General features: G+C 55.8%; 1 protein-coding gene across 2 annotated transcripts; it reads left to right on the top strand.

Moving 5' to 3' along the window:
• The first annotated feature begins 8,345 nt into the window (after nt 1-8,345).
• On the top strand, nt 8,346-13,393 carry LOC115333858 (regulator of cell cycle RGCC-like). Of its 2 annotated transcripts, XM_029997392.1 has the most exons (5): nt 8,346-8,435; nt 9,341-9,496; nt 10,037-10,117; nt 11,290-11,352; nt 12,723-13,393. In XM_029997392.1, the coding sequence occupies exons 2-5, from the start codon at nt 9,343-9,345 to the stop codon at nt 12,728-12,730; spliced, it is 306 nt and encodes a 101-aa protein (XP_029853252.1). In that variant the 5' UTR covers nt 8,346-8,435; nt 9,341-9,342; the 3' UTR covers nt 12,731-13,393. The 2 variants fall into 2 exon arrangements, with proteins under 2 accessions (XP_029853252.1, XP_040975005.1); XM_041119071.1 differs by lacking the exon at nt 8,346-8,435 and having other exon boundaries at nt 8,451-9,496.
• The last annotated feature ends 308 nt before the right edge of the window (nt 13,394-13,701 follow it).

The following is a 13,701-nucleotide window of genomic DNA, read 5'->3' as shown; positions in this document are numbered from 1 at the left end:
TTATTTTTTCTTGTTATGGTTTAAAATATTTCTGTTTACACTAGCACCTTGAGTAGAAGCTGAAGGACTCGACACCTCTTCCCCTCCCAAAAGTGGCTGAAAAATAAAAGAGTACTTTTGAAAAGAAAGCCACGCTGGAGTGTTTGGCAGAACTGCAGCTCAGGGAGGACAAGGAGGGATGGGGATGTTTAAAGGAGGACCAAAGCTCCATCAGTGGTTTGCTCCATGGGGTTTGGGGAATCGCAGCCGGGGTCGGCGCTCCGGGAAGCTTTGGGTCTGGCAGGATGCTCCTGCGTGGGGGAGCAGCGGGTGCTGGCCGGGGCTGGGTACCAGCTCCGTGCTGGGGACAGGAGGGGATGCGGGTCAGAGTCTGGGCTGAGATGCAGGTTCTGACAGCACGTGGCGGCCGCGCAGTCGGAGCAGGGCTGGGGCTACGCCGGTGGATGGGCCTGGGCATTGGGTGTAGGGTGGGAGCCAAGTCTGGGGTTATGAGTAAGGTTCAAGATTAGCTTTAGGGCTTTGTTTATGGTTGGGGTAAGGCTAGGATTTGCCTGATCTATAACCATTGGTGGTCGGGTGACTTTGGGAGCCAGGGAAAGTCTTTTGATATTGCCTAACCTTTCAGACTAGGGACACTTTTGATGCTACAGTTAAGGCAATGCTGTGATGCTGGAGAAGTGTTTCGGACAGAAAAATGAGGTCTAGTTAGATCTAGAGTTATAAGAAGTTTACACTGGGGTGAGGGTAATCTTTGGGGTTAGGTTTAGGGTGAAGGTGGGAACCCTCCCAGCAGAGATCTGTGCTGGGAGGTGGGAGGGTTTGCGCTTTGCTCTGGTGGGGGTTAGGTCAGGGTTTGAGTGGGGCTCTGTGGCCTCCAGAGTGGGATTCCCAGGAGTCCTGCTCCACCTAGACAGCTGGGAAGAGGCTGAGCATCATCTGGGATCCAGTCACATCCAAAAATGGTTGCACCACCAGTGCTCTGCCTGAAGGCTACAGGGGACAATTGTGACCCATGTGCACCCTAAAACTAGTCACCCACTGACCCCAGGAGCCACCTCCCATGAGCTGGATCCTTGTGGCTCCTCTCCAACCAAAACCCTTCCAGACTGACTAGGACTGACTTTACTGTAGGATAAAGGGGACACCCTGACGTCCCCCGGACACACCTTGAAGAGACCAGGGACAACATTCCAGGCAGGAGGGACCTGGTGAGGGGATCCAGGAGGGAATGGGACCGACTGTAGGGGTCACATCCCAGGGCATGGGTTGCCACATGGGGCCACAGCCTCTGCCTTCCTGGTGCCAGTGAAGGACCAGGAGGGTCCCATGGTGGAACCATGCACCAACGGGCCAAACTGGTCCCACAGGGGAGCTCGGCCCAGGGTGCTCCTGCACCTCCCAGCCTGCTAAGGGCTCCAGGGTGCCATGGCTGCCTCCTTCCCTCCCATGGGGCAGCCCCGTGCTCATGGCACTGACCCTGGGGAACTGCTGTTTTGCCCCAGTTGCAGGATATGTGCCCCCAAAAGGAGCCTGGGTTCCCATGGGGCCTGTGATGGGTGCAGGGAAGAGCAGGAGAGGGGTGAAGAAAGCACACTGGGCTTGGTCCTTGGTTGCTTGCTGGAAAAGTACTCCAGCACAGTGTGGAAGCAGCCTTCCCCTGCGGCCTCACAGGAATGGCTCCATCATGTGGACCTCACTTGGTGCACCCCAGGGGACTACGGGTACCTTTGATGCACCCCAGGGAGCACTGGCTCCATGGCACAGTAGGAGATGGAGGGACTGGGACAGGCTGAGCTCAAGCCATGCACCAGTGTGTGCCCTTTGCTCCCATTGCTGGCTCTAAAGGGGGAGGTGACAGCAGTTCCTACAAGAGATATGGGACAGCCTACTCCTCCTTCCCAAGCCTTGTGATTTGGCTCCGAGCATGAGGCCTTGGTGTTCTGGTCTAGCTCTGAACGTTGCTGAGATGGCAGCAAGTTTCATGGAGCTGTGGCTGAAGGGCTCACTTGTTGAGCTGTATACCGCTGCCTTGGGATCTCCTAAGGATGCTCTGATTCCCCCACCACGGACAGAGGGACATCCTCGCCCAGGGAAACAGCTCCTGCAGCCTGCAGGGGCCTCTTGAAAAGAAATGGCCCCCCTACCAAACTGAGCTAAGGCAGCTAGATGGGAGTGTGCTGAGCAAGGGTTCAAGAGGAGCCACCATCAAGGCTTGCCCTTGTGTCAGGACTTGCCCTTCAGCAGCCCTGTTCCTCAGGGCCTCCTCCCTGGACCAGTCTGAGGCGACCTGGGCTGGTTTGCCAAATGCCACGTTGAGGTGTGGGGAAATGCTTGGCACGTCGGTGCGGATGCGTGCTCCAGCAATGCTGGTGCCTTGCTCTGTCTGCGAGCAGGGAGCCCATGGCTCAGCTCGTGTGCCTCACTGCCTTAACAGCTTCATGGCTTTGGCTATGCCTTGTAGCATCAAAAGGATTATTAACGAATGCACGAGCCTTTCTGTGCCCTTAGCCTGAGAGGGAGGAGGTATTCCACCATAGCCTCATCTGCATCTGTCTGGTGGATGGTACCTGTCTCAAGGTACTGCACTGCTCAGGGCTGAGCTCTTATTTTGTAAAGGTCCCTTCCCTGTGGATGGGTACTGTCAGGCTGGGTGGAGAAGTAGTTCCCGGAGAGCAGCAGGCTGAAGAGAGAAGTGTGTGCTGAGAGATAGCTGGTGAAAGCCTCCCGAGAATTGATAAGCTCCAGAGATGAGCAGTGCTGTTGAGTCTGCAGGAGCGGATAAACTCAGGACACCATGAGTCTGCGGAAGGTTTCTGAGGTCACCAGCACACTTGACCATCAACTGTGTTACCAACACCATGTCCAAGGAGGCAGGGGCTGCTCTGTGCAGACAGACTACAGGATTATACCCACTGCAAGAGCAGACCCTCTGGGGCACCTTAAAATTTCTTACTAGAAGCCCTGGGCATGTCAGCATGACTCTCCACTCCTCAGTCAACGGCCGGTGTTGGACCCATGTGGTGTGACTAGTTATCTCCTGTTAGTTGTAACAGCTTGAGTCTGTTAACGGTAACGTGCTAACAAGGACAAAGTGTTCCAGTAACCGTTGGCTGTGACTTGATGGTGGATATCTCTGTGTCCCCACTGAGGGTGAGCATTGGGAAGGGGGCAGATCCTCAGGTTGGGAGGAGTTGTTACAAATGCTCACCAAGAATTTTGAATCCAAGAAAAAGCAGGTGATCTTTATATCTTCAGTTGGACAAAAGGGCACTCAAATCATTTTGCCAGCCTGAAACCCGGACTGCAAATCAGCTTTTTTGTCATGGGGGAATATGAAGTGTCGGGGTCCTGGGTGACGGGGAATGGATGGATAAGGCTCAATAGGTGCAGTGAGCGATGCGCCATCCCGGGGAGAACTTCCCTGCAAGCCCGTTGTACATTGGATTCCTTGGGGACCACAGAGGAACATATTCTAATGGAAGAGGTAAGGGAAAGGCTCAGTTGTGCAGTAGTGGTGGTATGAAGTCTGGAAACTTGTGAGGTGCGAGGACACAGACAAGGAGGATGGCACAGCACTGCTAGCAGTCCTGGAGACATCACTGAGCCCACTGCCTGTCTGTGGTGATGGCAAGACTGCTGGCCACAGACAGTAGATGGGAATGGCACAAACCTGCATCCCCCACCTTTAGTTCATTGTGAGAACATCGCAAACACTTTGATGCCCAAGCATTTCAGCAGCTCCAGCTACTGGTCTGCTCATAAAGGAGGAAGCCAGAAGCCTCAAGGCTGCCATTAAGATCTCAAGCAGAGCACAAAACCAGCAAGGTAATTCATGCCTTGTCATGGCCAGAGCTCAACCTGATGCCACTGCTTCTAAGTGTGGCTTGACTTGTCATTACTACCAAGAGCAACAGATCTGGCACAGAGGTCAATGATGAGAACTCCACACAGACCCTATTGCATGTTTTTGATCAAATTTTTCAGTATCAAAAGAGGAAAACCCAAGCAGAGTGAACATTTCCTCATTCCCCGTCACCTCAGTGAGTCACTCGGAGAGCGGCTGTGGCGTAGATTGATGCTACCAACATCACTTTGGCTTGATTCCTCTGAGCTTTAATTTGTTCTTCCATTGCTTTTGCCGTACACCTCTCTCTAAGAACTAAGTGTGGAGAAATTGTAGTGATAACATATGAACTCTAACGTGTTCATGGCACTTGGGAAGAGTGCTGCAGAGCTATGCCACATCTGAGGATGAGAGAGACATGGGGGTTGCAGCTGCTTGGCCGACAGGTCTACACAAGACTGTAGAGTTGAGCTCTCTGAATGTTGCTCCCTTGGAAGCCACACAAGGATTTAAAAGGTGACTGAAATGTTTGTGGTCATCACTGGGCATTACAACAGGCACGTACAAGAGCATCAAGTCATCCCTCTGAAGCTCCCTGACAGACTGGCTGGCTGCCCTCAGATTTGACACTCTCTATTTTACACCGCTCCCACTGGGTGGTGGGAAGAAGTGCAAGGCACTGCAGAGCCAGTTTCAGAAATACCACTGCACAGGACACAGATTCACCATCCAGCTTATGCTAATCTGAATGGGACAGGGATGCTGAAATACAAGGCAGCTATTTGCTTTGTTTTGCAAGCAAAGTCCTTTTGAAGTTTATTTTACATTACCACCATAACGGTGGGCAGAAGGCGGCGGGGGGGCTCCCTGGGAAACACGCCATCTTTCTCCGTTCACTACAGAAAGTACAAAAATCACAGAAGGGCACTTCTACCACCGCATCGCAAGACTTGAAAACTGCTCAGTACCGGCTGTTGCTGCCGATGGGGATATTGCTAAAAACTCCGCTTGAGGGCAGGCCAGCACCGGCCGTCGCTGCTTTTTGCCTGGGAATTGCCTCCTCTGAGCAGTATGCAGACTTTTTTCCTCCTTCAAAAGCACACCGGCTGTCACTGCCTGGCATGCACGAGTATTTGCTTATAACTTGTTTTATTTCAGCCTCACAAAATAAACCCAGCTTTACAAATCAGTTGCAAAGCACTGTCATTCACAACGCGTTAGCATTGCTCTGGACTGGCTCTGAAAAAGCTAGTTAGCTTTTGTTATGCTTCAGATTTAGTTATCATTGGGCTCTTTTCCTCTCTTCCCCAAGCTGAATCTGCAAGCCCCTGTGATTTCACCTTTTGAAACAATCTGAAATTTTCTGTGTTGAGGTTCCTAGACCCCCAGCATCAGCATGGGGGCTGGGTTGCTGTTGGGGGTGGTTGCTGGCTGGTTGTTAGCACCAACACCACCAAAACCATCTGGGGCCACTCAGCGCTGGAGGGGTTTTTACAGCTAAAGTCAAGCTTAGAGGTCTTAAGAAGGCTGCAACGGGGAGTAGCTTGCAGCAGTAGGATCAGTTACTCAGATTCATGAGCAAGTGAGTAATTTTATAGTCAACAGCAAAGAAAGCAGGATCCTTTTTCTTCTTATTTTTTTTAACCCATGTGTCTCCCTTATGCTGCTGATCAGGATACGCACATGTGTAAACATATCACATGGCATCATGTAACACTTACCAACTCAAGTTCCCATGGTAAACTGAAAGAACATAAATGACTCAAAAGAAGTTCCTCCAAGCAAAGCATTGCTTTATTTGTATTTTGAGACCAGAGGAACTGCCTGAGGGCTTAAATCCAGAGAGGAAAGGGTCACACTCACCTGGCAGGTAATATTGCCCCAGTCTCTTGAAGCAGTGCTGGCTACCACGGGATCAATACTTGGTTTTGTTTGACCTAAGAAGTCAGGGAGAGTTCATCCCAGCTGAAAGGAGCCATCAGATGAAGGAGCAGCAAGGGCAGTGTTTTGCTGGTGGTGGGCAGCACAGGTCGACCGGGAGAATGTTTCTTGCATTTGGAGGAAGAGCAAGAGATGCGGAGCAGAAGCAGCCCAAAGCTGGCTGAGCATCCCTCACCACCCAGCATGAGAGGAACTGCCTGCAGTTCCCAGCCTTCACCAGGCTGCGTCAGTCACTGTGGAATATCCCAGACTGGGGCATGGCAAACCAGAGCTGGGTCACTCCCACTGCGGCGGGTGAGCCTGCTCTAATACAGCTTCCCAATGGCATCTCAGGTAATGATGTGCAATATCTGCTGAATACTGGTTCTGCATCGCAAGGGGCAAAATCATGTCCTGCACCACCCCACACTGGGAAGAACTAGGGACACTGCCAAATGCTGCTGGCGTTGGTTGATGGGTATGGTTACCCAGAACATGAAAAATGGAGATAAACAGTAAAGATACTTTCCATCTGCAATAATGTGATAACTAGACTCTTCTCCCCTGTAATGCCTGCCCTCCTGTACCTATGGGAGCCCACGCAGGCAGCCAGGTTTTGTTGAAATTGGGTATCAGGAACAATTTCTTCACCTAAGGTGTTACTGAGGACTGGGACAGCCTGCCTAGGGAAGTGGTGGAGTCACCATCCCTGGAAGTATTTAAAAGATGTGTAGATGTGGCGCTTAGGGACATGGTTTAGTGGTGGACTTGGCAGTGTTAGGTTTATGGTTGGGCTCGATGATCTTAAGGGTCTTTTCCAACTGAAATGATTCTATAATTCTACTCTATGAAATCGAAGCACTGTGAGGAAATACTGTCCCCATCCACAAGCCAGCAGCTAATGGCAAGGGGCGGTGAATGCCTTCCTCTGCTCTGCAGGAAAGATCGAAGCGTCCTCGGTACAGCCTGAAATCACCAGGCAAAGGTCTCTGGCTGATGTTCCAGTATTTGTTCTTGCCACAAGTGGCGAGACAGTGTTTAATGGCTGAGGACCTCTTCATTCGCCAGCTGTTGGTGCTGGAATTACTCAGCGCTGGGCTGAGCAGCGATGCTTGCTGCAGCTATCAGTCATGGGATTGTGTTGTAGAGTGTTGCCCAGACGCAAACTTCTTGACTTGAAAAGTCACTAGTAAAGCTGAAGGAGAGAAGCTCACTCAGATCACCTCGCTCACAGAGCCACCAAGGTATCAGCATTCGCTGGTGGTTAGGTGCAGAAGGAATAAGAGCTAAAGAAAACCCCAGGCCAGCACAGCTAGAAAGCACACGAGTGCCCTTGTGTTCTCCAGAGGCTGTCATCTCCCCCTGTGACCTGCTCACCCGACCGGAGGATGCTCACTTGGGCTGATTCAGAGCTGGCAAAAAGCTGTGGGCTCCTGAATTCACCAAGGCATCCTAAACCTAGAGAGATGGTCTACTGTGATGGTCTGAAGATATTTTAGGCACTTAGCGGCACGTAGCCTCGATAAAAAGCAAGCACAGCCTGAATCCGCCTTTTCCAAACCAGCAGATGAGAATGAGCGAACATCTGCCTCTGTTGCATTCCTTCTTGCCCCCCTGACAGTTGCTGGGTTAATGCCACCAGAAGATCCAATGGCTTTTCATTCGTGACAGGGAAGAAAAGGTACAGCTCATGACTGCAGAGAAGTAACTTGTTGGGGACCTCTTACTCTTGTCTCCAGAGCTCTGGAGCAGAGGGCAGACCTCAGCAGAAGACACAAAGGCAGAAATGATTGTAGACTACGAAGCAATATTGTGCAGCTGGGCCTGCCTGGGGCAAGCAGGCATAGGAGAGGTTAAAACACAAGAGAAGGAAAATCTACAGCAAAGTCCATTCTGGCATGCTGAGAGGTGACTTTGGTACACAGAAAGCCTGAAGGAGGGGTGAGCTCTGAGGGAAGGGGGCAAAGCTTGGTTGAGGGGAAGCGATCACAAGTGGAAAACTCATCCTACAGGACTTCATGTTCTGGTGGATGGACGATGCAGGGAAGGAAACAAGGCACCTGGGAGGAAACCTGAGGATCTCAAGAACAGCTCCAGCCTAGGGAGAAGCTCGCCTGGACCAGCCTCCCGCTGTGCAGAAGGGATCAGGGCCAAGGAGGAGGCGGGAGTGGCCGGAGAGATGCCGCAGCCGGCTTTCCGCCTCGGGAGATCCCCCCGTGGCTGCTGTTGGGTGGAAGGGCTTTGGCCACCGGGCTCCGCAGGACGAAGGTCCCCAGCCCCCGGGCATCACCCAGCACCATCAGAGCGTGGAGACGAGGCGAGCCCCGCGGGGGAGAGGGGACACCCCCGCCACCCACACCCCGTCTCCTTAGGGAGACCCTGGCCCGGGCACGGACGGGGCGGGGGGGGGTGACCCACGGAGACCGCAGGGGTCTGGCCCGACGGGGACCCCACGGTCCCGTCCCGCCCGCAATCCGGCAGGGCGGGGCGGGGCGGGGCGGGGCGGAGCCTCCAGGGCGCTGCGGCCACGCCCCGCCCCGCCCCGCCCACCGCCCCCACCGGCGCGGAGCCGCCCCCGGGGCTAAAACAGCCGCGCCCGGCGGGACCCGCCGCTGCTGCTGCCGCCCGCACCGGAGCCCGTCTGTCCCTCCGTCCGTCCGTCGAGCCGCCGGTGAGTGCCGTGCCGTGCCTCCCCAGAGCCCCCCCCCCCGGGCCCGGCTCCCGAAGGGTCTCTGCACCTGTATCCTATTCCCCCCCCGCCTTGCTGAGCCCCCCCGTGGGGAGGTCCCCGGGGAGCAGGACGCGGTTTGCAGCCTGCGGGACGGAGGCTCCCGGCTTTAGCTTGTGGCCACCCCCCTCCCCCGTGTGCCGCCTGGGGTTCCATCGGGTTTTCCCCTGAGTTTTCATCAGCGCTGCCGCGTCCACAAACCCACTGGTGGCCCCGTACCCCGTGTGCTGGTTCAGAGGCAGCCTGAGCCCACGGCTGGCCCTCACCCGTCTCCTCTCTGCCGGCTATGCTGGTATTTTCAGCTCTCTGAAGCGTCTCTGTGTGACCGCTCTAGCCTCACCTCGCCTCCCCAGGGACGGATCCGGATCCGGAGGGAGTAAGCGGCACATCCCTGGGGAGCAGCTGCTGGGCTCACTGCCCTGCTCCGCTGTCAGGTGTGCTGTTGCTGGTCACCCAGGCTCAGCATGGTCCAGGGCCCCTGTTCAGCCCTGCTGTAACCTCCCCTGAAGGCAGAGGAAGGAGCTGGGTTCAGGACCAAGACCCTTGCCTGCTTAGGACCAGCTCTTACTGGGTTGGGCCCCTGCTCACTTGTGGGATGAGCTGGAAGGATGGCCGAGCTGTCCAGGGAGCTGGATGTGCTCAGAGCTCTGCATGGGGGGGGTTGAGAGGCAATGTCAGCCCTGAACTTGCTGTACGGAGCGAGCGCTGGCAGCCTGCCTGCAGAGAGATGGCCCGGAGCCTGGGTCTGCCCCCTCCCCAGCCTGGTACTGCTCCTGAGAGGCTTTTGCTGGGGCTGTCTGCCTGCTGCCTGCCCCAAACCCTTCCCTCCACTGACTTCTTGCCCCCAGCGATGGCTGATGAGCTCAGTGACCTGCTGCGGGAGTTTGATGAGGTGATGGAGGACTTTGACCGAGGCCCTGCCTGTCAGTACGAGCAGCACCTGGAGGAGCTGAAGAGGAAAGCAGGACACAGCGTGTATGACAGCGGCATCGATGAGCTGGAGAGTGAGTCCGGGGCTGGGGAATGAGGAGTCCTGGGGGACGATGGTGTCCATCGGGATGGAGTTGCTTTGGGAGCTTGGGGGTTCCTCCATGGTAAAACCACAGAGCTTCCAGCTGATCCCACCTCTGAGTTACCCACCCGACTCCTCCCTTGAGGGCTGGATGGGTAGCATGGGGTGATGACCACTGGATGCTGGCACAGGACTTGCCAACTTCTGCTGGGGCTCCTTCTGCTGGGATGGCTGCTGCAGGACTGCACAAGGCTTGAGATTACCGGGAGCTCAGAGGGAACAAGTTGGCTTTAATAACCCTGAGGGGTCCCTGTGACCATGCCCAGGCAACCTCGGGTGCTGTTTGGCCTGGCAGAGGAGCTCAGTTCCCTTTTTCCAAGCATTCCTTGCAGCAGGGGGAGAGCAGATGGGCTGGCCAAGAGTGAGGGTGAACCAAGGACCCTATGCCACGCACATGATCAGTCCCTGGTCCTGCAACTGGTTTATAAGGTGCCTGTAGCTGTGGATAGTGACTGATGCTTTGGATCTGCAGGTACCAGCACATCCCCAGGGAGCAGTCTCAATTCCAGCGAGGAGGACCTCAACACCCCTGCCAATGCTTACCCTTCCAAAGGTGAGGCTGAAAGATCGGTCTGAAGGGCAGTTTGCCAGGGCTTCCTTCTGCATGCTTGGCTTGGCTCAGCAGCGATGGGCTGCCCTGGGTGGGGGGTGCCAATGGGGCCCTACAGGATTTGGAGGTGGGAATGAGCCCTGGGGTCCTGGCTGGATCCTGGAAGAGGTATGAAGGTGGATTGGTGTGTTTCCAGTCAAGGCTAGACTGAGCCAGAGGTCTGTTTGGGAGGGTCACAGCGAGGGGCTTTGTTCCTGACCTGGGAAGTGCAGGGTTGTGCAGGGATGACACAGCAGAGGGAAGGTGAGCACCCTTCCCACCATGTATCGATCCAGCTCTGGCCTTAGCTGAGCCCTTGCTGACTGACCTTGTGTGCGTGGGAGGATGTGCCCTGCCTCTCCGCTTTCCCCCACATTGAGCCTGAAGTGCCCCTGGCTGGGTTATGGGATGCTGATCTGCGTGATACCTGTGGGCACCATCCTACCCCCAGAGCTGGGGCTTGAGATCAGGGGCAGAGGAGGTGTGGGGTTTTGGCTGTGAAGGGCAGAGGGGGATGTGGGGGGTGGAAATGCTGCGTGTCTGCAGGTCAGAGGGAGTGTAAGGGGTGGAAATGCTGTGTGTCTGCAGGTCAGAGTTAGTCCTGGGGTTTCCTGCCAGTGCTGCCCTCAAGCAGCGTCCTTGGTGAAACCCCTTGCTCCTCAGCTCTGTAACTCCCAGCCCTGATCTATGTGTGCACACAGGGGTGGGGGGAGCACCCTGCCCTGGGGATGGGTGATGCTAGAGCTGCCCTTAAGCCCCATGTGAGTGCGGGACTCCAGAGCCAGGTGGTGCTGGGCAGCTGCTTGGAAAGGTTCAGTGCTGTTGTTTTGATGCCTTCAGCAGCTGGGTACAAGGGTGGGCTGTAATCCCATAGAGATGCACTGACTCACGGGGATGCTGTGCTCGGAGGCATTTGGCTGGGATTATTCCCGAGCTGTGCAGTGATCAGGCCCCGTTGCATGCACAGCCCCCCGTAACCCCCTCCCACCGCTGCCAGGCAGCACTTGGCTGGTACAGAAGCAGCAGGCAGCTGGAGCAATTGTGGTTAGAAGCAAGGGGTAGGGATCTTTCTTCTTCCAAATTAGAGCTGGTGGGGAGGAATGGGAGAGACCTGACGGTGTGTTTCTCTTTGCTAGCTAAGCTTGGAGACACGCAGGAGCTGGAGGAGTTCATTGCGGATCTGGATAAAGTGTTGGAAGGTACGTACGCAGCTCTGATCCGTGTGCTTCCCGAGCACCAAGCTGCATCCAGCGTGGCAGGACGCCTGGGCTGGGGCTTCTCCGTTGCCTCTGGCTCGGCAGAGCCTGGCCCAGCACCTGTCCTTGCTGGGGCTCCCACTGCAGGGAGCTTAGAGCCTGGTTTTGGCTGCAGGGGTGGAATTCTTCTGTCTTTTCTTCTTGGCGGGGGGGAGCTCATCTGGATCTCATCCTCCCATCCCCCTTGAAGCTCTTTCAGCTGGGGCAGAAATTCCAATGCTTGAGTGTCTTCCCTCTCTGGTGCCTCAGTTTCCCCCAATGGGTGAAGTGGAGGTGGCAGTGCTGCCCTGGTGGAGGGGTTTGGGGATGTGAAGGCCAGGTTGGTCCTGACGACGAAGGCCTGCAAAAAACGGTGGCCAAACAGTGCAACCTGCAGAGCTATTGACATTTTCAGGAAGATGTACAGATGCTTTTGGCGCTCTGCCTACAGCATCCCTCCAACTGCTGCTCAAAGGCTTTTCTTTGCTATGGGGGGGAAAGTGAGCAGAAGGAAAAGAGTATTTTTCCCTGTGGTATACCCCAGCCTGGGAAAAAATTAGCCCTGTGGAAATATCCCATCTGGAGGGAGGAAAGTGAGGATTCAGACTCGATAAGTACCACCTAACACATGCCTGTGGTAGTGCCCCTTGGGACGTGTCAGCACTGAGCGAAGCCGTGGGCAGGTCTCAGAGTGAGACTTCTGCATCTGTCGAGTGGGAACAGCTTCAGAGGTTCTGTGCGGTGGCAGAGAGGGGAATCCCAGCCCTTGGGGAGCACGGATGCTCCTGCAGGTGTTTTTCTCCTGACAAAGGGCTCGGCTGCAGTTGCCCTTGGGGCAGGTGGTGATGCCTTGCTGGGCATCTCTGGCAGCTTTACCCAGGCAGCTCTGCAGTTCTGTGAGATTGGCTGGTCCCCAGTAGCTTCCTTGCTGGGGAAACTGAGGCAGAGGCCACACTTCCTCTCCAAAGGGGTCCCTGGGTGACAGGCTGGAAGCACAGAGAACTTGATTTAAAAAAAAAAAAAAAAAAAAAAAGTATTTCCCCCTAGCCAGGCTGCAAAAGTCACAGTTCTCAGTATCTGTTCCCTTCCCTTCTGAGTGTCCAAAATGACGTGGCTGGGGGGAAGCGTTGCTTCTGATGGCCCTGAGCCGTACTGGGAGGCAGTGAAGCAGGAAGGGAACCATAGCCCCCCCCCCCCCCCCAGATTTCTGCTCTAACCTTGCTGCTGGTGATACCTGGGGAGGTCCAGTGCACTGTGCAGCCCTCCTCCCCCCCCCAGCAGTCATCTCACCAATCTTTTTTTTTTTTTTTTTTTCCCCCTTGATTGTCCTGCAGAGATGTGAGATGTGGTTTTGGCGGCGAGTCCGGAGAGGAGGATCCACAGCAGATGAGCCCCGTGCCTCCCCGACGCACCCTCTGCTCCTGTGCCCCCGCCACCCGCGTAGGCGACAGCTCTCCCGTGCCACGCTGCTCCGCGCCGGCGAAAGGCAGCACCGGCCGCGAGCGGGGACTGATCCGGCAATGGGACGGGCAGCTGGGCTGTGATGGTGGCTGGGCCTTGCTCCGCTCCTGCGTGCAGGGCAGCACTCTGCCAGCGTGAGATGGGACGAGCTCTCGCTGGGGGCACCAGGCTTTGCCCTACGAGGGGGGGCTGGCAGCTCTTGTGACCGAGTGGGTTTGGGTGCGGGGGGGGGGGGGGGGGGGATGTCTATGCCACTGTTGAAGCCAGAGGAGAAACCCTGGATGATTTGTAGGGAAGATCAGCTTTCAGCACATCAGTGAGACCTTGCTGTCCCCTCCTGGGACAGGACAATCTGTTCCCGCAGCAGCGTCTGTCGCAGGCGGTGACAACCGCTGCTGGCCCTTCGCTTGGCACAGGTAGCCTCAGGTAAGGCCCCTGCCTGCACCCCGAGTGCCTCTGCCCTGGCTGCTGCTGTAAATACTGTAAAAAGGATGTTAGACACTGTACAGGGGGATGTGTTTTTATAAACGGGATTTTAAGTCTCTGTGCTTGTCTGTGTGTGTGTGTGTCCAGCCTTTTCCCACGGGCTCCTCTCCTCCGCGGCTGCCTGCAGGGGTGGGAGCAGGCATGCCTGTGCTGTGCCCTAGCCCTGGGGTTGCCAGCCAGTGGGGCATCAGAGAGATGGGGGGGGGGGGGGGGGGGGACACAGAGGCCTCAGGGAAGCAGATTAAGCAGCATTTGTCTGCCTGAAGGGGGTAGGGGACCCCCTGGCCCTCCCTGCCTGCGGTAGAGCATGGGGCAAGCTGGGCTACCCTCTGCCTGTGGCTGCTGTGCTCTGAGCTCTGACCCTGC

The sequence above is a fragment of the Aquila chrysaetos genome, chromosome 21, assembly GCF_900496995.4.
Source record: "Aquila chrysaetos chrysaetos chromosome 21, bAquChr1.4, whole genome shotgun sequence".
Taxonomy (NCBI): Eukaryota; Metazoa; Chordata; class Aves; order Accipitriformes; family Accipitridae; genus Aquila; species Aquila chrysaetos.
Note: the sequence above shows the minus strand (reverse complement) of the source record. Positions and strands in the feature narration are given on the sequence as shown.

Excerpts from the sequence above, each read along its gene's own strand:
- LOC115333858 (XM_041119071.1), top strand. The coding sequence starts at position 9,088 with ATGAGCTGGAAGGATGGCCGAGCTGTCCAGGGAGCTGGATGTGCTCAG. Across the intron at positions 9,497-10,036 it reads CGGCATCGATGAGCTGGAGA|GTACCAGCACATCCCCAGGG; the intron begins GTGAGTCCGGGG and ends TTGGATCTGCAG. Across the intron at positions 10,118-11,289 it reads CAATGCTTACCCTTCCAAAG|CTAAGCTTGGAGACACGCAG; the intron begins GTGAGGCTGAAA and ends TCTCTTTGCTAG.